Here is a 22,823-nt window from a genome sequence, read left to right on the forward strand (position 1 = left end):
AGGAACTGATGGCGGCGCAGCATGTAGAACTCCTAGTGAGAGACGCCTTCGTCACGGGGACCAGGTCAGTGTATGTGTTCCAGTGGCTGTTGGAAAAAGCCGATCTTACCTTAAGTTCGGTGATCGAGCTGGCCGACACGCTGGAGGCCGCTCTGCATAACTCCGAGACTCTCCAGGCACGCGATCCCCCGATGGCCTTGTGGGCACCGCAGACCCCGCAACCCGCTGGTGAATCGACCTTGGCTGCCGCCAGTCGCAAGTCCCCGCAACCCGCCGGTGAATCGACCTAGGCTGCCACCAGTCGCAAGTCCCCGCAACCCACCGGCGAATCGACCTAGGCTGCCGCCAGATGCGAGTCCGCGAAGAGTTACTTCTGCGGACTGGAGAAGCACCCCCTGAAACGCTGCGCGGCCCGGCAAGCTACCTGCTCCAGCTGTGGAAAAAAGGGCAACTTTGCCAAGGTCTGTAAGTCCAAACCGCGAGTGGGATCGAGCAGCGCCACATGCGAGACGTGGGGGGGGGGCCGCCATCTTCCCTGCTTGCCGCCACCACATGCGAGACATGGGGGCGGCCATCTTGGTCGGCGCCCCCTCCCACCGCCTACAACCAACGGGTGCTCACGGGGCACCCCACCATGCCGGACCAAGACAGTGACTCAATCCTGGCCTCCGTGACCCTCGACCAAAGCGCTCCCCACCAGCTCGCAAGTTCAATGATGGACATCCTGGTGGAGGGGCGCAGGACATGCTGCCTGTTTGACACAGGCAGCATGAAGAGTTTTATCGACCCGGACACGGTGCAGCATTGTGGACTCGTGATATGGCCGGTAAGTCAGAGGGTCACCATGGCTTCCAGGTCGCATACAACAGACATCCGAGTGGTGCAGGGCACAGAATATTGAGACTTTATGTTACTGGTCATGCTTCAACTGTGTGCCCCCGTGCTATTGGGGCTCGACTTCCAGAGTCACCTGAAAAGCGTGACAATAAAGTATGATGGTCCCCTCTCACAAATTACTGTCGTAAATCCCCAGTTTTGTAGGGATACATCACATACCCCGCTACTGACCAAACACACACACACCGACCCGCACATCCCACCCAACATCATGCCAGCTGCCGCACCACCGACGCCACTTGCAGCCTCTCCACCCTCAAGATCCCTCCCCCATCGTTGTTCGCCAACCTGACCCCCAACTGTAAACCTGTGGCATCTAAAAGCAGGAGGTACAGCGCGAGGGACAGAGCCTTCATTAAGTCAGAGGTGCAGCGGCTGCTCAGGGAGGGGGTCATTGAGGCAAGCACAAGTCCTCGGAGGGCACAGGTGGTCGTTGTTCAGAATGGGGAGAAGAATAGGATGGTCGTGGACTATAGCCAGACCATCAATAGATTCACGCAGCTTGACGCGTATCCTCTACCCCGCATTGCGGATATAGTCAATCAGATAGCATAGTACAAGGTATACTCGACCATAGACCTAAAATCCGCTTACCATCAGCTCCCCATCCGCCGGGAGGACCACCCTTACACCGCCTTCAAGATGGACGGCAGGCTTTATCAATTCCTGCGCACCCCCTTCGGTGTTACGAATAGTGTATCTGTCTTCCAGAGGGCAATGGACCGGATGGTGGACCAGTGCCAACTGAAGGCCACGTTCCCATATCTGGATAACATCACCATCTGCGGTCACGACTGGCAAGATCACGACAACAACCTCCAAAAATTTCTCTAAGCGGCCAAAGCCTTCAATCTCACCTATAACAAGGACAAGTGTGTATTCGGGACCACTCGACTTGCTATCCTTGGGTGTGTCGTGGAGAATGGAGTCATTGGCCCTGACCCCAACCGTATGCGCCCCCTGTTGGAACTCCGTCTTCCCAACAGCCTCAGAGCCCTCAAAAGGTGCCTGGGCTTCTTTTCATATTACGCCCAATGAGTCTCTAATGACGCAGACAAGGCCCGCCCCCTGGTCAAGTCCACCACATTCCCCCTCTCAGCCAAGGCCCGCACGGCTTTCAGCCGCATAAAAGGGGACATTGCCAAAGCAGCAATGCATACAGTGGATGAGTCCATTCCCTTCCAAGTAGAGAGTGACGCCTCTGACTTTGCGCTGGCTGCTACCCTCAACCAGGCGGGAAGACCAGTGGCGTTCTTCTCCTGTACTCTTCAAGGCCCTGAAATTCGGCACTGTGCAGTGGAGAAAGAGGCCCAGGCCATAGTGGAATCTATTAGGCACTGGAGGCACTGTCTCGCCAGCAAAAGGTTCACCTTGCTAACTGACCAGCGCTCAGTCGCATTCATGTTTAATAACCAACAGCGGGGCAAAATCAAAAATGATAAAATTCTGAGGTGGAGAATTGAACTCTTCACCTACAACTATGACATCATGTACAGGCCTGGAAAGCTCAACGAGCCCTCCGATGCCCTATCCCGGGGAACATGCGCCAATGTGCAGATCGACCGGCTATACACCCTACATGTAGACCTTTGCCACCCGGGGGTCACCCAGCTTTCCCACTTCGTGAAAGTCCAGAACCTGCCTTACTCCCTTGAGGAGATCAGGACGATGACTAGGGACTGCCAAGTCTGCGCAGAGTGCAAAGCGCACTTCTACCGACCTGAAAAGGCACAACTCATCAAGGCCACCCGCCCCTTTGAGCGACTGAGTGTTGACTTTAAGGGCCCCCTTCCCTCCACCGACTGCAATGTGTACTCTCTTAACGTTATCGACGAGTACTCGCGGTTCCCCTTCGCCATCCCCTGCCCCGACACCACTACCATGTCAGTTATAAAAGCCCTGCGCAAGCTCTTCACTCTGTTCGGATACCCATGCTATGTCCACAGTGACAGAGGGTCCTCGTTTATGAGTGACGAGCTGCGCCAATACCTACTGGCTAGGGGAATTGCAACTAGTAGGACTGCGAGCTATAATCCCCGGGGAAATGGACAGGTGGAGAAGGATAATGGCACGGTGTGGAAAGCCACGTTCTTAGCCCTCAGGTCAAAGGGACTGCCGGTCTCCCGCTGGCAGGAGGTCCTTCCCGAGGCACTCCACTCCATCCGCTCCCTGTTATGCACGGCCACCAATGCCACCCCTCATGAGCGACTCTTTTCTTTTCCCAGAAAGTCAACCAGTGGGACCACCCTACCAACTTGGCTGACATCCCCGGGGCCAGTGCTGCTCCGGAAACATGCGAGGAGCAATAAATACTCCCCGATGGTCGAGAGGGTTCACTTACTTCATGCGAACCCCCAGTATGCCTATGTGGTTTTACCTGATGGGCGGGAGGACACGGTCTTCATCTGCGACCTGGCACCCGCAGGAGCACCGGGCCTCTACCCTGAACACTCTGTGGTGACTATTGACCCTGTACCCACCGATGTATGTACCCACGAGACACCGCACACTCCAAACCCTACACAGACACCACACAACGCTCCCATACCGGGTGCAACACACATGCACAAGGGACTAACAATGCCTAACGTGCTGGCACCTCAAGTCAGGCCGGAGCCAGCACAACTGCCGTCACCGATGCAATCACCACTGGTGCTACAGAGATCACAGCAACGGACTCGACCGCCTGATAGACTTGACCTGTAAATATACTTGTTTTAAATATTGTCAGTCACTTCACCCCGTGGGACTCTTTTTTTTTGAAAAAAGGTGGGGTGAATGTGGTAAACCATATATATGTTGTAACTGGGTTAACTGTCTGGACATGCCCCTCTGCTGACTGCCCCTGTGGCTCCTCCCACAGATTTCTGTATAAAGGTGTTTTGCCTTGCCCCTCCCCCTCAGTCCGAGGGCAGACACTCAGCATGGAGGTCGTATTGTACAGCGAATAAAAAGCCTTTCAGTATTTTACCCAACTTCAGTCTTTTGGAGTTATTGAAGGTGCGCTTCAGTAATGTTACCTCTTGGGTCTTAAACTCAATCGCACAGTTGATGAAGGCCAATGCACCGTATGCCTGCTTAACCACAGAGTCAACCTGCATAGCAGCTTTGAGTGTCCTATGGACTCAGACCCCAAGATCTCTCTGATCCTCCACACTGCCAAGAGTCTTACCATTAATACTATATTCTGCCATCATATTTGACCTACCAAAATGAACCACCTCACACTCATCTGGGTTGAACTCCATCTGCCACTTCTCAGCCCAGTTTTGCATCCTATCGAAGTCCCGCTGTAACCTCTGACAGCCCGCCACACTATCCACAACACCCCCAACCTTTGTGTCATCAGCAAATTTACTAACCCATCCCTCCACTTCCTCATCCAGGTCATTTATAAAAAAATCATGAAGAGAAGGGGTCCCAAACAGATCCCTGAGGCACACCACTGGTCACCGACCTCCAATCAGAATATGACCTATCTACAACCACTCTTTGCCTTCTGTGAGCTAGTCAATTCTGGATCCACAAAGTAATGTCCCCTTGGATGCCATGCCTCCTGACTTTCTCAATAAGCCTTGCATGGGGTACCTTGTCAAATGCCTTGCTGAAATCCATATACACTATATCTACTGCTCTACCTTCATCAATGTGTTTAATCACATCCTCAAAAAATTCAATCAGGCTCGTAAGGCACAACCTGCCTTTGACAAAGCCATGCTGACTATTCCTAATCATATTCTGCTTCTCCAAATGTTCATAAATCCTGCCTCTCAGGATTTTCTCCATTAACTTGCCAACCACTGAAGTAAGACCCACTGATCTATAATTTCCTGGGCTATCTCTACTCCCTTTCTTGAATAAAGGAACAACATCTGCAACCCTCCAATCCTCTGGAACCTCTGCCATCCCCATTGATGATGCAAAGATCATTGCCAAAGGCTCAGCAATCTCCCCCATCACCTCCCACAGTAGCTTGGGGTATCTCTCTTCAGTCCCAGAGACTTGTCCAACTTGATGCTTTCCAAAAGCTCCAGCACATCCTCTTTCTTGATGTCTATATGCTCAAGCTTTTCAATCCGCTATAAGTCATCCCTACAATCACTAAAATCCGTTTCTGTAGTGAACACTGAAGCTAAGTATTCATTAAGTACCTCCGCTATCTCCTCTGGTTCCATACCCACTTTTCCACTGTCACATTTGATTGGTCCTATTCTCTCATGTCTTATCCTCTTGCTCTTCACATACTTGTAGAATGCCTTGGGGTTTTCTTTAATCCTGCTTGCCAAGGCCTTCTGGCTCTCCTAGTTTCATTCTTAAACTCTTTCCTGCTGGCCTTATAATCTTCTAGATCTCTATCATTACCTAGTTTTTTTGAACCTTTCGTAAGCTTTTCTTCTTGACTAGATTTTCAATAGCGTTTGTACACCATGGTTCCTGTACCCTGCCATCCTTTCCCTGTCTCATTGGAATGTACCTATGCAGAAGACCACGTAAATATCCCCTGAACATTCGCCACATTTCTGCTGTACATTTCCTTGAGAACACCTGTTCCCAATTTTTGCTTCCAATTTCCTGCCTGATAGCTTCATGTTGTCCGTTCCTATCACTCTCCAATGCTATGGTAAAGGAGTTAGAATTGTGATCACTATCTCCAAAATGCTCTCCCACTGAGAGACCTAACACTGGACCAGGTTCATTTCCCAATACTAGATCAAGTACAGCCTCTCCTCTCTTAGGCTTATCTACATATTGTGTCAGGAAACCTTCCTGAATGCACCTAACAAACTCCATCCCATCTAAACCCCTTGCTCTATGGAGATGCCAATCAATATTTGGGAAATTAAAATCTCGCACCACAACAACCCTGTTATTATTACACCTTTCCAGAATCTGTCTCCCTATCTGCTCCTCAATGTCCCTGTTACTATTGGGTGGTCTATAAAAAACACCCAGTAGAGTTATTGACCCCTTCCTGTTCCTAACTTCCACCCACAAAGACTCAGTAGACAATCCCTCCATGACTTCCTCATTTACTGCAGCCGTGACACCCTCTGATCAACATTGCCATGCCTCCACCTCTTTTGCCTCCCTCCCTGTCCTTTCTGAAACATTTAAAGCCTGGCACTCTAAGTAACCATTCCTGCCCCTGATCCATCCAAGTCTCTGTAATGGCCACAACATCATAGCTCCCAAGTACTGATCCAGGCTGTAAGACCATCTGCTTTGTTCATGAGGCTTTTCTTGCATTAAAATAGACACATCTCAAACCATCAGACTGAACATATCCCTTCTCTATCACCTGCCTATCCTCCCTGTCGCACTGTCTCCGAGCTTTCTCTATTTGTGATTTATAAATGCTGGAGGAACTCAGCAGGCCAGGCAGCATCCAACGAAAAGAGTACAGTCAATGTTTCGAACCAAGACACTTCAGCAGGACTGGTGGGGGGGGGCGGGGGGAAGAAAGATGAGTAGAGTTAAAAGATGTGGGAAGGGGAGGGAGAAACACAGTGTGATAAGTGAAACTAGGAGAGGGAGGGGTAAAGAAAAGAGCTGGGAAATTGGTGAAAGAGTTACAGGGCTGGAGAAGAGGGGATCTAATAGGAGAGGTCAAAAGGCCATGGAAGATAGAAAAGTTGTGGTGGAGCACCAGAGGGAGATTATAGGCAGGCAAGGAGATGAGGTGAGAGAAGAAAATGGTGAAGGGGTGGCATTACTGGAAGTTCAAGAAATCAGTGTTCATGCCATCATGTTGGAGGCTACCCAGGTGGAATATAAGGTGCTGTTTCTCCAACTTGAGTGTGGCCTCATCACAACAGTAGAGGAGACCATGGATTGACATATCGGAATGGGCAGTGGATTTTAAATGGATGGCCACTGGGAGATTTTGCTTTCTCACCTATCACCTTGTATTTCTCCCTCCCCTCCCCCCACCCCCACTTTTAACTCTACTCCTCATCTTTTTTTTCTTTCCAGTCCTGCTGAAGGGTCTCAGTCTAAAACGTCGACTGTATTCTTTGAATACTTGGGTGTTAGATATTGGTTCTTATTGACTTTATAGAGGCCATCCATGGATGATGCAAGTTTCAATTAGCATTTTGTTAATGAGAATATATTAATCCATTTTATGAGACTCCATATTACTACATTTTCACAAGTTGATGGATTCCTGATTGAGTGAAGGATAAGTTTGAAATTAATGATTAGTTTCTACACAGTTTGCTTTTACAGATGCTGGAAAACTAGAGCAACACACATAAAAATGCCAGCAGGTTGAGGGGGCTCTATGGAAGTGAATAAACAGTCGAAATGTCACACTGAGTCCTGATGAAGAATCTCCACCTGAAATGTCAACTGTTTATTCATTTCCATTGATGCTGCCTGACCTGCTGAGTTCCTCCAGTATTTTGTGTGTTTTGCTTCTAATAATTTCATAATGCTGTGCACAGTTAGATTATTCTCCAGTAAAAATTGTTGGTGTAGATGATAATCATTTCCAGTTATTCACAGTTGCTATAATGACTGTGAAAATACTTGCTTAATTACAATCTGGACAGAAATTTGTAATGTCACAATTTCTGCTAATGAAGTGCTTATCCTGCTGAGAAATTCCCTTTTGTTTTTGGATAATATGTAATCTGTACCAGAATTTTACATGTTTTCTTTTGAATATCCGTGGTAGTGTTTTGGTTTTAGTTACTTTTAATTATCAAGTAATTTAATTCAAAGCAAAAGAGTGCAATGGTGCCATTGAAGAAGGCAGGGTTTTATAGAAGAATATCCTGTATATAGAGATTATGGATGTTTGTCTCTTATGCCTTCACACTTGTATCATAGAAACACAGAAAACCTACAGCACAATACAGGCCCTTCAGCCCACAGAGTTGTGCCGAACATGTCGCTACCTTAGAAATTACTAGGCTTACCTGTAGCCCTCTATTTTACTAAGCTCCATGTACCTATCTAAAAGTCTCTTAAAAGACCCTATCGTATCTGCCTCCACCACCGCTGCCGGCAGCCCATTCGATGCACTCACCACGCTGCATCTCCTAACCTACTCCCCAGCACCTTAAACCTGTGTCCTCTTGTGGCAACCATTTCAGCTCTGGGAAAAGGCCTCTGACTATCCACACGATCAATGCGTCTCATTATCTTATACACCTCTATTAGGTCACCTGTCATCCTCCGTTGCTCAAGGAGAAAAGGCCAAGTTCACGCAACCTACTCTCATAAGGATTGCTCCCCAATCCAGGCAACGTCCTTGTAAATCTCCTCTGCACCCTTTCTATGGCTTCCACATCCTTCCTGTAGTGAGGCGACTAGAACTGAGCACAGTACTCCAAGTGTGGTCTGACCAGGGCCCTATATAGCTGCAACATTACCTCTCGGCTCCTAAATTCAATTCCACAATTGATGAAGGCCGATACACCGTACACTTTCTTAACCACAGAGTTAACCTGCACAGCTGCTTTGAGTGTCCTATGGACTCGAACCCCAAGATCCCTCTGATCCTTCACACTGCCAAGAGTCTTACCATTAATACTATATTCTGCCATCATATTTGACCTACCAAAATGAACCACTTCACACTTATCTGGGTTGAACTCCTTCTGCCATTTCTCAGCCTAGTTTTGCACCCGATCAATTCCCGCTGTAAACTCTGACAGCCCTCCACACTATCCACAACACCTCCAACCTTTGTGTCATCCGCAAACTTACTAACCCATCCCTCCACTTCCTCATCCAGGTCATTTATAAAAATCACGAAGAGTAAGGGTCCCAGAACAGACCCCTGAGGCACACCACTGGTCACCGACCTCCATGCAGAATATGACCCGTCTACAACCACTCTCTGCCTTCTGTGGGCAAGCCAGTTCTGGATCCACAAAGCAACGTCCCCTTGGATCCCATGCCTCCTTACTTTCTCATTAAGCCTTGCATGGGGTACCTTATCAAATGTCTTGCTGAAATCTATATACACTACATCTACTGCTCTTCCTTCATCAATGTGTTTAGTTACATCCTCAAAAAATTGAATCAGGCTTGTAAGGCATGACCTGCCCTTGACAAAGCCATGCTGACTATTCCTCATCATATTATACCTCTCCAAATATTCATAAGTCCTGCATCTCAGGATCTTCTCCATCAACTTATCAGCCACTGAGGTAAGACTCACTGGTCTATAATTTCATGGGCTATCTGTAATCCCTTTCTTGAATAAAGGAACAACATCGGCAATCATATAACCATGTAACAATTACAGGATGGAAACAGGCCATCTTGGCCCTTCTAGTCCGTGCCGAATGCTTACTCTCACCTAGTCCCACCGACCTGCACTCAGCCCATAACCCTCCATTCCTTTCCTGTCCATATACCTATCCAATTTTTCTTTAAGTGACAATATCAAACCTGCCTCTACCACTTCTACTGGAAGCTCGTTCCACACAGCCACCACTCTCTGAGTAAAGAAGTTCCCCCTCGTGTTACCTCTCAACTTTTGCCCCCTAACTCTCAACTCATGTCCTCTTGTTTGAATCTCCCCTACTCTCAATGGAAAAAGCCTATCCATGTCAACTCTATCTATCCCCCTCATAATTTTAAATACCTCTATCAAGTCCCCCCTCAACCTTCTACGCTCCAAAGAATAAAGACCTAACTTGTTCAACCTTTCTCTGTAACTCAGGTGCTGAAACCCAGGCAACATTCTAGTAAATCTTCTCTGTACTCTCTCTATTTTGTTGACATCTTTCCTATAATTTGGTGACCAGAACTATACACAATACTCCAAATTTGGCCTTACCAATGCCTTGTACAATTTTAACATTACATCCCAACTCCTATACTCAATGCTGTGATTTATAAAAGCCAGCATACCAAAAGCTTTCTTCACCACCCTATCCACAAGAGATTCCACCTTCAGGGAACTATGCACCATTATTCCTAGATCACTCTGTTCTACTGCATTCTTCAATGCCCTACCATTTACCATGTATGTCCTATTTTGATTAGTCCTACCAAAACCTAACACCTCACACTTATCAGCATTAAACGCCATCTGCGATCTTTCAGCCCACTCTTCTAACTGGCCTAAATCTCTCTGCAAGCTTTGAAAACCTGCTTCATTATCCACAATGCCACCTATCTTAGTATCATCTGCATACTTACTAATCCAAATTATCACCCCGTCCTCTGGCACCAGGGAGGCAATAGACCATCCGGGATTCTCAATCTCTTCCACAGAACCTCTTATTTGTCCCTTTAACTATCGAATCCCCTATCACTACTGCTCTCCTCTTTTCCCTGCTTCCCTTCTGAGCTGAGGGTCCAGTCTCGGCGCCAGAGATGCAACCACTGCAACTTGTCCCTGGTAGGTCGTCCCCACCAACAATATCCGAAACGGTATACTTATTATTGATGGGAATGGCCACAGGGGTTCTCTGCTCATTCTGTCTATTCCGCTTCCCTCTCCTGACAGTCACCCAGCCACCTGCCTCCTGGCTTTTAAGGGTGTCTATCTCCCTGTAACTCCTGTTTATTTCTGCCTCTGCCTCATGAAGGATCCGAAGTTCATCCAGCTCCAGTTCCCTAACACGGTTTGTCAGGAGCTGCAGCTGGATGCACCTTTCACAGGTGTAATCATCAGGGACAATTGTGCTCACCCTGACTTCCCACATACTGCAAATGGAGCACTCAACTGCCCTAACTGCTGCCTCCATTACCTACTCCTAAGTTAATTAGAGTAATTAAAAGAACTTACCTGGCCTTACCTCACTGGGAGCAGGCTCGTCCTCAGCCTCTGCTCGCCAAAGCCTTCCTACTCTGTGTCCCACTACTCCATCGCCCGCTCTGTTAATCTGCTCGCTTTTTTAAACTCTCCTGCTGCCTCACGGGCCGACTTTCACGTGCTTGCGCAGTTGTGCCCCGTTCAACTGCTGAAGAAAAAGAAAATCCTCCGGAACCTCTCCTGTTCCTATTGATGATGCAAAGATACTTTATACTTTACTTTATTGTCGCCAAACAATTGATACTAGAACATACAATAATCACAGCGATATTTGATTCTGCTCTTCATGCTCCCTGGAGTACAAATCGATAGTAAATATTAAAAATTTAAATTATAAATCATAAATAGAAAATAGAAAAGGCAAAGTAAGGTAGTGCAAAAAAACCGAGAGGCAGGTCCGGATATTTGGATATTTGCAGTATGTGGGGATCATCGCCAGAGGCTCAGCAATCTCCTCCCTCACCTCCCACAGTAGCCTGGGGTACATCTCATCCAGTCCTGGTGACTTATCCAACTTGATGCTTTCCAAAAGCTCCAGTACAACCTCTTTCTTAATATCTACAAGTTCAAGCTTTTCAGTTTGCTGCAAGTCATCACAACAATCACCACGATCCTTTTCCATAGTGAATACTGAAGTGCAGTATTCATTAAGTACCTCTGCTATTTCCTCCAGTTCCACACACACTTTCCCACTGTCACACTTGATAGATCCTATTCTTTCACGTCTTATCCTCTTGTTCTTCACATACTTGTAGAAGGCTTTGGAGATTTCCTTAATCCTGACCGCCAAGGCCTTTTCATGCCCCCTTCTGGCTCTCCTAATTTCCTTCTTTAGCTCCTTCCTATTAGCCTTATAATCTTCTAGATCTCCAGCATTACCTAGCTCTCTGAACGTTTTGTAAGCTTTTCTTTTTGACTAGATTTATTACAGCCTTTGTACACCATGGTTCCTGTACCCGACCATAACTTCCCTGTCTCATTGGAACGTACCTATTGCAGAACTCCACACAAATATCCCCTGAACATTTGCCACATTTCTTCCGTACTTTTCCCTGAGAACATCTGTTCCAAATTTAAGCTTCCAATTTCCAGCCTGATAGCCTCATAATTCCCCTTACTCCAATTAAATGCTTTTCTAACTTGTCTGTTCCTATCTCTCTCCAATGCTATTGTAAAGGAGATAGAATTATATATAACCATATAACAATTACAGCATGGAAACAGGCCATCTCGGCCTGTTTATGATCGCTATCTCCAAGATGCTCTCCCACTGAGAGATCTGACATCTGACCAGGTTCATTTCCCAATACTAAATCAAATGCAGTCTCTCCTCTTGTAGGCTTATCTACATATTGTGTCAAGAAACCTTCCTGAACATACCTAACAAACTCCACCCCATCTAAACCCCTTGCTCTTTGGAGATGCCAATCGATATTTGGGAAATTAAAATCTCCCATCACGACAACTCTGTTATTATTAAACCTTTCCAGGATCTGTTGCCCTGTCTGCTCCTCGATATCCCTGTTACTACTGGGCGGCTTATAAAAAAACACCCAGTAAAGTTATTGACCCCTTCGTGTTCCTAACCTCCACTCACAGAGGCCCCGTAGACAATCTCTCCACGGTGTCCACCTTTTCTGCAGCCGTGACACTATCGCTGATCAACAGTGCCACGCCCCCACCTCTATTGCCTCCCTCCCTGTCCGTTCGGAAGCATCTAAAAACCAGCACTTGAAGTAACCATTCCTGTCCCTGAGCCATCCAAGTCTCTGTAATGGCCACCACATCATATCTCCAAGTACTGATCCACTCTGATTGTTTCTTTTGAAATAATAATGAAAGTATTATAAGGGAGTAATTTCTCCTGTTGAGTACCAATCCTTTATTTAATATAGGAATGAAAATTCTATCCTAAAGCATAAAAAATGAACTTTTAGTCGCTGAATGCAAATTTCCATACCTTGCAGCACTCGGCTGTTATTTTCATAAAGCCATGTAGGAAAGTAGTTCTTTTTATACTTGAATGTACAATTTATTAAATCTTGTGCACACAAGCTAACTTTCTAATATTTGTCTTTCCAGATTATGTTGAATGTGCAACCCATTAATGTCAACAAGACAATGGTCCTTATTCTTTACAGCAATCATTATTTATTTTGGAATTTGAGTTCTATCAATACGCCATTGATAGTTCATGTAAGTATTGTACAGTTATTCATATGTATGGAGAGTTATTTACTATAATTACAGGAATTCAGGCCTGTAAAGAAGGCATTTTTATAATATTTGTGTACAGTGAATTTCTGTAAATTGGGACACATCAGGATCAGTAGATTTTGGCCCAGTTAAGTAGCTGCCCCAATTAGCCAAAGTTTCATGGAAATAGTTTAAAAAGTATAAAAAAGACAAACTACCATTTAACTGAGTAACAAATTATGTGTTTAAAGGAAATACAGAATGAACTAGAACACTATCAATACTACTGCGGTACTATAAACCTGCTGGACTCATTTGATTAACTATAAATGCCACGGCTGCCTTTTAAATGAACAAAATCAGCACAAACACCTAGTGTAGATAATGGACTTCCTTCATACAATGCTATTAACGATTGCATCCTCCAAATTTTAATTTTCATTGCAACATTCAAGATAATTGTCGATACCTTCAAATTCTTCACAGTTTCTAACTTGCTGAAGTAGCAAAATCATTTCATTTTAATTCCCAGCAATTTCTGGTACCTTCAAGCCTGAATGCTTAAAACTGCAGTGAGCAAAATAGTTCTGAATTGTCTTACTGCTTATTTCTCACCAGCTATAAGTAACTAAAATTGCTTTTTGAGCACAAGCACGCACAATTGCTGTTATTTAAAAACTGTTCTGAGAACAGTGCAGTTTCTAACAGCCAGACAAGTGCACGGGTCTGACACTAGTTAGAAACTGTTCGGCAGCAGTTTCCTGCCCCAATTAAGTGGCACGGTGTACTAAAATACGTGAAGGGAATCCTGGATATTTTGTCGCTTAGTGTTTGTTCTTTAAGAGTTGTCTTAAATAAGCGACTGCCCCAATTAACTGATGGTCTAATTAACTGGATTCCACTGTATTGCTACTTTCTCAGAATAGTTTAATTACTAGATTAATTTAAGTACTAATATTTCTGTAACTAATCCCTTGCTTTCAGATTTTTGATGTGTACGCACTTTCAGTTTTATGAGACACTTCCTCATTGCTTAGTCAGTTTCTGTGCCAGCAGACTATTATTGTGCACAGTATTAGTCAAAATGCTATGTCAATAAATAATTTGAAACTGCAAAACAGAGTTTTGAATGTCAACAATCCATAGCAAATATTCAGAACTGGTTAGAAATTATGAGTAGAAAAAACAGGTTAGAAGTTTCCTCCATCTCTTGGTGATGAAGCATTTATAATATTATTTGCATTATGATCTCTCGCTCTCACACTCGCATGCTATGATGTATGATGATTAGAAAAGATTTATTTTTTGCACTTAATATTTGTAATAGAATCAATCTAGAAATCAACTCCTTAAACCTCAAAATTAGTGAGGATTGATAAACAAACTTGTGTGCTTGATCTATTTAAAGCCAACTCTGATTATGTGGCAAGCAAGAGATATCACACCTGATGGAAATCTTAAACAACATGCACAAAATGTTGGAGAAACTCAACAAGTCAGGAAGCATCTATGGAGGGAAATAAATAATCAATGTTTAGGGCTGTGGCTCTTCAAAGGGACTGGAAAGGAAGGGGTCAGAAGCTAGATTATGAAGGTGATAGCTAAGACTAGGTGAGAGGGAAGATGGATGGATGGATGGCGGGGGGGTGTTGAAGTTGGAAGGGGATAAGTAAAGGGCAAAAGAAGGAGCAATCTAATGGGGGGAGTAAAGGGGAGGAGGGTAACCAGAGGGAAATGATGAGCAAGTGAGGAGAAGGGAAGAGGTGAGAGGGTAACCCGAAAGAGGAATGAAAAAGGGAGGGGGAGGAGTAATTACTGGAAGTTAGATAAGTTGATGTTCATGCCATCAGGTTGGAGGCTACACAGGTGTTGTTCATCCAACCTGAGTTTGGCTTTCCCATTCCTATACAAATATATCTGTCCATTGCCTCTTCTACTACCATAATGAAGCCAAGCCTGTTAAAGTTCCTTCGATTAACTTGGATTTCAAATTCCAGCAGAATAGGTAATGTGTAAAGGATTGTTAAAGAATGATTTTTAATTGCACCTTGTTTTATATTTGAACCTTAACAATTTTTTATGATTGTAAATAATATAAAAGTAAGCATTTAGTTTCTACTTCAATTAATGGCTTTGTTCTTTAGGGAGACCCAAGAGATAGGCCTAGAAATTTAATCATTCATGGAAGCATACCCAGAGGCACTTCACAAAGCAGAACTTCCCGGTGGCCAAACATTTTATTTCCGATTCCCATTCCTGTTCCAACATGTCAGTCCGTGGCCCCCTTTTGTGCCAAGATGAGGCCACTGTCAGGGTGCCTTATATTCCATCTTGGTAACCTCCAAACTGATAACACGAATATCAATTTCTCCTACCAGTTTAAAAAAACTTCCCTTTCTTCCCCCCCCCCCCCCCACCTTCTATTCCCTACTCTGGCTTCTTACCTCTTCTCACCTGCCTATCACTGCCTCCTGGACCCCTCCTCCTTCCCTCTTTCCTATCATCCTATCTGCTATCCTATCAGATTCCTTCCCCTCCAGCCCTTTATCTTTCCTACCCACCTGGCTTCACTTATCACTCTCTTGCTATCCTCCTTCCCCTTCACCTACCTTCTTATTCTGGTGTCTTCTCGCTTCCTTTGCAGGCCTGAAATGTTGACCGTATTTATTTCCATTGATGCTGCCTGACTTGCTGAGCTCCTCCAGCATTTTGTATGAGTTCTGAATTTTTTTCTCCCCAAGATAAACTAATGTGAATAAAATGAGCTTGAAAGTACATTTTAAGAATAAGCCACATAAATTTCTGATATATCTTAAGTACAAATAAAATATTATGTGTGCTTCCAGCTTCTTAAATTAGCTCACCAATGTAAACTTGTGACTGTCTAGCTAAAATGGTGACCAGTTGTGTTGTAAATGTAAACTGGTTTTCTAACAGCCATATTTCTTAATGATTAAATTTGATCTTGTATTAACCATGCATGTTGGAGGAAAAAGGTCGCTCATTTATATGTGTGGTGCAGCCTTCTCAACATTGGTGATACCCTATGTAGGTTGGGGGTCTGTTTCATTAAACACCTTCACTCCAACTGCCATAAAAAGGTTTTCCTAGAGGCCATCCGTTTTACTTCAACTTCCCATTCCCAAATGTTGGTCCACTGCCATGATGAGTCAACTCTCAGGTTGGAGGTTCAAAAGTTCCAGCACAATATTTTCTGCTGATAGCATCATACCAGATATAAAAGATAGCGCCATTGTTTTTTTTTCAGCACAGGGTAAGAATTACTGTGTGATGTCTGCAGTCAATGGCATTTTGTACTGTGACGTCTGAAATCATTGAAAAGCCATGTGCACACTCAAGCTGTTCCTTTCTTAGCTCTAATAAGGAAGAATTCATGTAAACCCTCTCAGTCGTGCAATATCCTTTAGCAGTCCCTGTTTGGAGACTGCATTTGTGGCTAAGCTTCATGGAGAATTTTGATGAGGATATTGGAGTATAATGTCTCATACGTTCCTCCTTGCTGAGATTAAGGAAGGATACATGCATCCTAAGATTTTTAGATGGACATAGCCTCCTGCTGAGAGATCACCTTTTCATTTATTCCACTCTGCAACTCTTGCTTTCATTTTACCTTGTATTCCATGGGCAATGTCTGTAATGCACCCATGTGTGTCTGCAACTGTTATTTTTTTGTAGAAACTTTGGATTAGAATCTGCCACATCCTAACATGAAGCAACTCATATATACACACACACACAAACACACACACACACACACATCCTTTTAAGATCTGATTGTGGACTTCAGGACGGGTAAGACGAAGGAACACATACTAATCCTCATAGAGGGATCAGAAGTGGAGAGAGTGAGCAGCTTCAAGTTCCTGGGTGTCAAGATCTCTGAGGATCTTACCTGGTCCCAACATATTGATGTAGTCATAAAGAAGGCAAGACAGCTGCTATACTTTATTAGGAGTTTGAAGCAATTTGGCATGTCAACAAATACACTCAAAAACTTCTATAGTTGTACTGTGGAGAGCATTCTGACAGGCTGCATCACTGTCTGGTATGGATGGGCTACTGCACAGGACTGAAAGAAGCCGAAGAAGGTTGTAAATCTAGTCAGCTCCATCTTGGGCACTAGCCTGCAAAGTACCCAGGACATTTCTAGGGAGCGGTGTCTCAGAAAGGCAGCATCCATTATTAAGGACCTCCAGCACCCAGGGCATGCCCTTTTCCCACTGTTACCATCAGGTAAGAGATACAGAACCCCGAAGGCATACACTCAGCAATTCAGGAACACCTTCTTCCCCTTTTCCATCCGATTCCTAAATGGACTTTGAAGCTTTGGACACTACCTCACTTTTTTAATATACAGTATTTCTGTTTTTGCACATTTTTAATAATCTATTCAATATACGTAATTGATTTACTTTGTTTATTATCATGTTATATTTTATTTATTATTTTTTGTCTCTCTGCTAGATTATGTATTGCATTGAAATGCTGCTGCTAAGTTAACAAATTTCACATCACATGCTGGTGATAATAAACCTGATTCTGATAATTCTGGAAAACTAGTAATTAAACAAAACTCTTCAGAGTGTGTCTTTTTTTCTGTTTCCGCTATTACTGTTACATTGTTCTCACATTTTATTTTGCTGTTCGCAGTAACAGACATATTGGAATCTTCTTACTTAAAAGTGACTTAAAAAAAATTTTATATGGACTATTGTATGGGAAAGAGTCCAGAGAACAAAATGGCAATGTCCTTTTGATATTTCTTTCACTATTTCTTTACTCGGGGTTTGAAGCACAATGGCTTTTTCTAACCTCTTGTGGTAGATGTTTAATGGAACAGAATATTGAAGGTGAAAATTGATAGATATTTGGCACCAGGTGAAATAAGGAATAGTGAAAAAGGGCAGGAAATATAATATTATTTGCAGATAACACAAGAAGCTATTCAATTTACTGTATTTGTGTTGGTTCTTTGAAAGAGAGGTGCTTGCACTATTAAAATCTTTGTCTGTGGTGGGAGTGGGTGAACAATTTCTGCCTTTTCCCAGCTATCATTTTCTTTATTGCAAGGAGACTTTGAGATATCCTTATGTTTTCCAATGTTCACTTGATAATCTCTTCCTGGTCAGAGTTTGGAATGAAGTTTCTATTTTGGTAATCTGGAATTCAACAGGCAAACGATGTTTGCCCAATACAGCCAACTTAGTATAATTAGGTCTTAAATGGTGGGGCTCTTGACCCAGAAGAGGACAACGATGTTGGATTGCTTATCTTTCCAATGGATTTAGAAGATTTTACAGAGAAATGATATCTCTCCTATTTCATGTGGAGTAAGCTATGTAGGTCTCAGAGGCCCATATCAACATAAAAATCCCTCCTGCTTGATATATCATAAGCTCACGGTGTTGATCTTTAAATGTTCTAGAGCTTGTGCTGGAAATTAAAAATGAAAATGAATTTCATCATTGATTCTATCTTGGCACTGGATCCTGAGATATGAAATGGCCCAAGTTTTCAGGGTCTAGTCACAAAAAATGGAGAACAAATTCCATAGATTCACCACCTTTTGGCTAAAGAAATCTCACCTCATCTCCATTCTAAATGGATATCCCTCTACTCTGAGAATGTGCCCTCTGGTCCTAGACTCCCTCACCATAGGAAACATCCTCTTCACAGCCACTCTATCTAGGCCTTTCAACATGCGATAGATTTTAATGAGATCCCTCCTCATTTTTCTAAATTCTTCTAAATTACAATGAGTAAAGGCCCAGAGCCATCAATTACTCCTTAATACTTCTGTGAACCCTTTCCAATGTCAGCACATTTCTTTTTAAATAAGGGGCCCAGAACTGCTCACATTACTCCCAAGTGTGAGTTCTCACCATTGCCATATAAAGCCTTAGCATTATATCCTTGCTTTCATATTCTAGTCCTTTCAGAATGAATGCTAACATTACATTTGCCTTCCTCACCACTGACACAACCTGCAAATTAACCTTTAGAGAATCTAGCACAAGGACTCACAAGTCCTGTTGCACCTTGGATTTTCTCTCCATTTAGAAAATGGTCTAAAAGCAAGATTTTCCCTTAAGGAAACCATGCTGACTTTTGCTTATTTTATTATGTATCTCCAAGTACCAACATCCTTAACAATCAACTCCAATATCTTCCCAACCACTGAGATCAGGCTAACTGACCTATAATTTCCTTTTTTCTGCCTCCCTCCCTTTTTGAAGAGTGGACAGACTTTTGCAATTTTCCAGGCCTCCAGAACCATGCCAGAGTCTATTGATTCTTGAAAGATCAGTACTAATGCTTCCACAATCTCTTCAGTTACTTCTTTCAGAACCCCAGGGTGTAGTCTATCTGGTCCAAGTGGCTTATCTACCTTCAGACCTTTCAGCACTTTCTCCCTAAGAATAGCAACTGCACTCACTTCTGCACCCTCACACTTTCAAACTTCCCTAGTAACAGCAACTGCACTCACTGTTGCACCCTGACACTCTCGAACTTCCGGCATATTTTGAGTCTTCCACTGTGAACACTAATGCAAATTACTTATGAAGTTCATCTGCCATTTTCTTGTCCTCATTACTACTACTTCAGCATCATTTTTCAGCAGTCTAATATCTACTCTTGCCTCTCTTTTACTTTTTATATATTTGAAAAACTTAATATTGTCTTTAATATCAATGGCTAGCTTACCTTCATATTTCATCTTCCAACCCCCCCCACCCCCTCACCCCCCCCATGGCTTTTAGTTGTCTTCTGTTGGTTTTTGAAAGTTTCCCTATAGTCTATTTTCCTACTAATTTTTGCTTTATTATTTGTCTTCTCTTTTGTTTTTATACAGGCTTTGATTTCCCTTGTCAGCTAGAGTTGCCTTTAGAATACTACTACTTCTTTGGGATGCATTTGTCCTGCACCTTCCAAACTGCTCCCAGAAACTCCAGCCATTGTTGCTCTGCCGTCATCCCTGCTAGTGTCCCCTTCCAATCAACTTTGGCCAGCTCATCTCTCATGGCTTTGGAATTCCCCATACTGATACATCTGACTTTAGCTTCTCCCTCTCAAATTGCAGAGTGAATTCTATCTGAAGGGTTCCTTTACCTTAGCTCCCTAATCAAATCTGGTTCATTGCACAACACCCAATCCAGAATAGCTGATCCCCTAATGGGCTCAGTCACAAGCAGCTTTAAAAAGCCATCTTGCAGGCATTCTACAAATTCTTCCTCTTGATATCCAGCATCACCATGATTTTCCCCATTACCTACATATTGAAATCCCCCATGACTATCATAACATTGCCCTGTTGACATGTATTTTCTATCTTCCATTGTAATTTGTAGCCCACATCATGACTGCTGTTCGGAGGCCTGAATATAACTCCCATCAGGATCTTTTTACCTTTGCTGTTTCTTAACTCTACCCACAAGGATTCTATATCTTCTGATCCTATCATCGTCGTGGCTATCCCTTGAGGTCGAGGATGATGGTCTTCATTCTGTTTATCTACTTATGGGCTCTCAAGTGGCTTATGAGTCCAATCTTGGCTTTGAAAGTTCTTCTGCATTCAGGACAGGTAGTTCCAGATGGCAGATCGGGCTTTGGTTGTTGCTGCCTCTCTTCCCATTTTCTTCTCTTTTCTTCTAATTCTGCACATCTGTTGGCTTCGAAAGTTGCTGTTCCTTCTCAGATGATGGCTTGCCAGAGTTTCCTGTCCTTGGCATTGGTTTCTCAATTGTTGATGTCGATGTTACATTTCTTCATGTTGGCTTTTAAGACGTCTTTGAATGTCTTCTGTTGTCCGCCTCTTTTACGTTTGCCTTCTTTAAGCTGGGAGTAGAAGATTTGTTTCGGCAGACGTTCGTCTTTCATCCAAATAACATGACCGCTCCATCTTAGTTGGTTCTTGATGGCGTAGGCTTCAATGCTTGTTGCTTTTGCTTCATTTAGCACGCTGACGTTGGTTCTTCTATCTTCCCAGCTGATATTTAAGATGTTTCGAAGACAGTGTTGATGGAACTTTTCAAGTGCCTTCAGATGTCGTCGGTATATTGTCCAAGTTTCTGATGCATACAGGAGCATTGGGATTACCACTGCTTTGTACACTAACATTTTGGTGTCTGATCAGATGTTACGATCATGAAAGAATCTTGTTCGGAGATGTCCAAAAGCTGTTCCAGCGCATTTAAGACGATGTTGGATCTCGTCATTAAGGTTGACATTGGAGGAGAGGTGACTTCCAAGATACAGAAAGTGGTCCACATATTCTAGGGTTGTTTCGCCAAGTTGAATTGATGGTTCTTTCCGATTTGTCTCAGTTGGTGACGGTTGATAGATGATCTGAGTCTTCTTGGAATTGACGGTATGTCCAAGTTTCATGTATGCATGGTTAAAGGCAGTCAGAATCTGTTGTAGTGGTTTTCTGAAAGAGCTGCAACACTGTTGTCATCTGCGTATTGGAACTTGATGAGGGAACTCGAGGATATCTTCGTTTTGGGCTTGAGATGGGCAAGATTGGAAAGTCTGCCATCTGTTCTGTAGACAATTTCGATTCCTGGGGGTAGGTCGTCCTTGATAATGTGGATGATTGTCACAATGAAGATGGTGAACAAAATTGGGGCAAACATGCATCCCTGTTTTACTCCTGATCTAACTTGAAAAGGCTCACATTTACTGTTGCTGACCATAACTGTGGCAAGCATGCCATCATGGAGGAGTCTCAGGATTCGAATGTACTTTTCAGGGCATCCATGGGTGGATAGGACATCCCATAGGAGTTCCCTTGATACCGATTCAAAGGCTTTGGTGAGGTTGATGAACGCCATGTACAAAGGTTGAAGTTGTTCACGACATTTTTCTTGTAGTTGTCGCATTGTGAAGATCATATCGATTGCTCCACGTGATGGTCTAAAACCGGTTTGTGTCTCTGGAAGGATCTTCTCAGCTAAAGACTTGAGCTGATTGTTTATGATGCGGGTGAGGATCTTTCCTGCTGTTGCTAACAGGGAAATTCCACGATAGTTTCCGCATTCAGATCGATCGCCTTTCCTTTTGTAGATGGTAATGATTGCTGAGTCTCTAAAGTCTGCTGGTACGTCTTCATTTATCCAGATCTTGATGAGAAGTTGATGCAGTTGATAATGAAGCGGGTTACCTCCAATTTTGTAGACCTCGGCTGGTATTCCATCGAGTCCAGCGGCCTTGTTGTTTTTCAAGGTTTTGATGGCTTCCTTGACTTCTTCAAGTGTTAGTTTTTTGCTTAGGGAGTCATCAACAGGCTGTTTTGGAATGTTGTTAATCACATTCCTGTCAAATGAGACAGTTTGATTTAGAAGATCTTCAAAGTGCTCCCTCCATCTAGAATTGATGTCAGCATTGCTGTTCAGGATGGTTGAACCATCTTTGCTTTTGAGAGGGGCTTGACCGTGAGTGGATGGGCCAAAAATAGCTTTAGTTGCATTGAAAAAGCCTCGAGTGTCGTTGGTGTCTGCTAGTTGTTAGATTTCCTGAGCTTTCTTCCTCCACCATTGGTTTTTCAGGTTTCGGGTGCTCTTCTGGACTGCAGCCTTGCATTCCTGATAGCGTTTCCTTTTGGTAGCCGATTGTTGGTCATTTTGTAAGGTAATGAAAGCTTTTCTCTTTTCATTGATGAGTTGTTGGAGTAGTTTGTCGTTATCATCGAACCAATCCTGATGTTTTTTCATCTTGAACCCAATTGTTTCCTTGCAGGAGGTGATGATAGCATTCTTCAATTGATTCCAGTGTCCTTCTACAGATGGTGGGATTTGTTAGGCAGTTGTTCTTGAAGATTTTGTTGGAACTTCTATACATGGCTGATGTCTTGAAGGATGTCAACATTAAATTTCTTAATAGTGTTCTGATTTTGGTGTTGCCTTTTGGGCTGAATCTTCATTCTCATGGT

At 43.7% G+C, this 22,823-nt stretch overlaps 1 protein-coding gene across 4 annotated transcripts in view; it reads left to right on the top strand.

The window, feature by feature from the left end:
• LOC134359822 (transforming growth factor beta receptor type 3-like) overlaps window positions 1-22,823 on the top strand; it is a 137,601-nt gene that overhangs the window by 63,696 nt on the left and 51,082 nt on the right. For all 4 annotated transcript variants that reach the window (XM_063073524.1, XM_063073523.1, XM_063073526.1 and 1 more), the window contains exon 4: window positions 12,761-12,874. In XM_063073524.1, coding sequence (XP_062929594.1) covers window positions 12,761-12,874 — 114 coding nt within the window. The remainder of the gene's footprint in view (window positions 1-12,760; window positions 12,875-22,823) is intronic.

This window comes from Mobula hypostoma, chromosome 21 (assembly GCF_963921235.1).
Source record: "Mobula hypostoma chromosome 21, sMobHyp1.1, whole genome shotgun sequence".
Lineage (NCBI taxonomy): Eukaryota > Metazoa > Chordata > Chondrichthyes > Myliobatiformes > Myliobatidae > Mobula > Mobula hypostoma.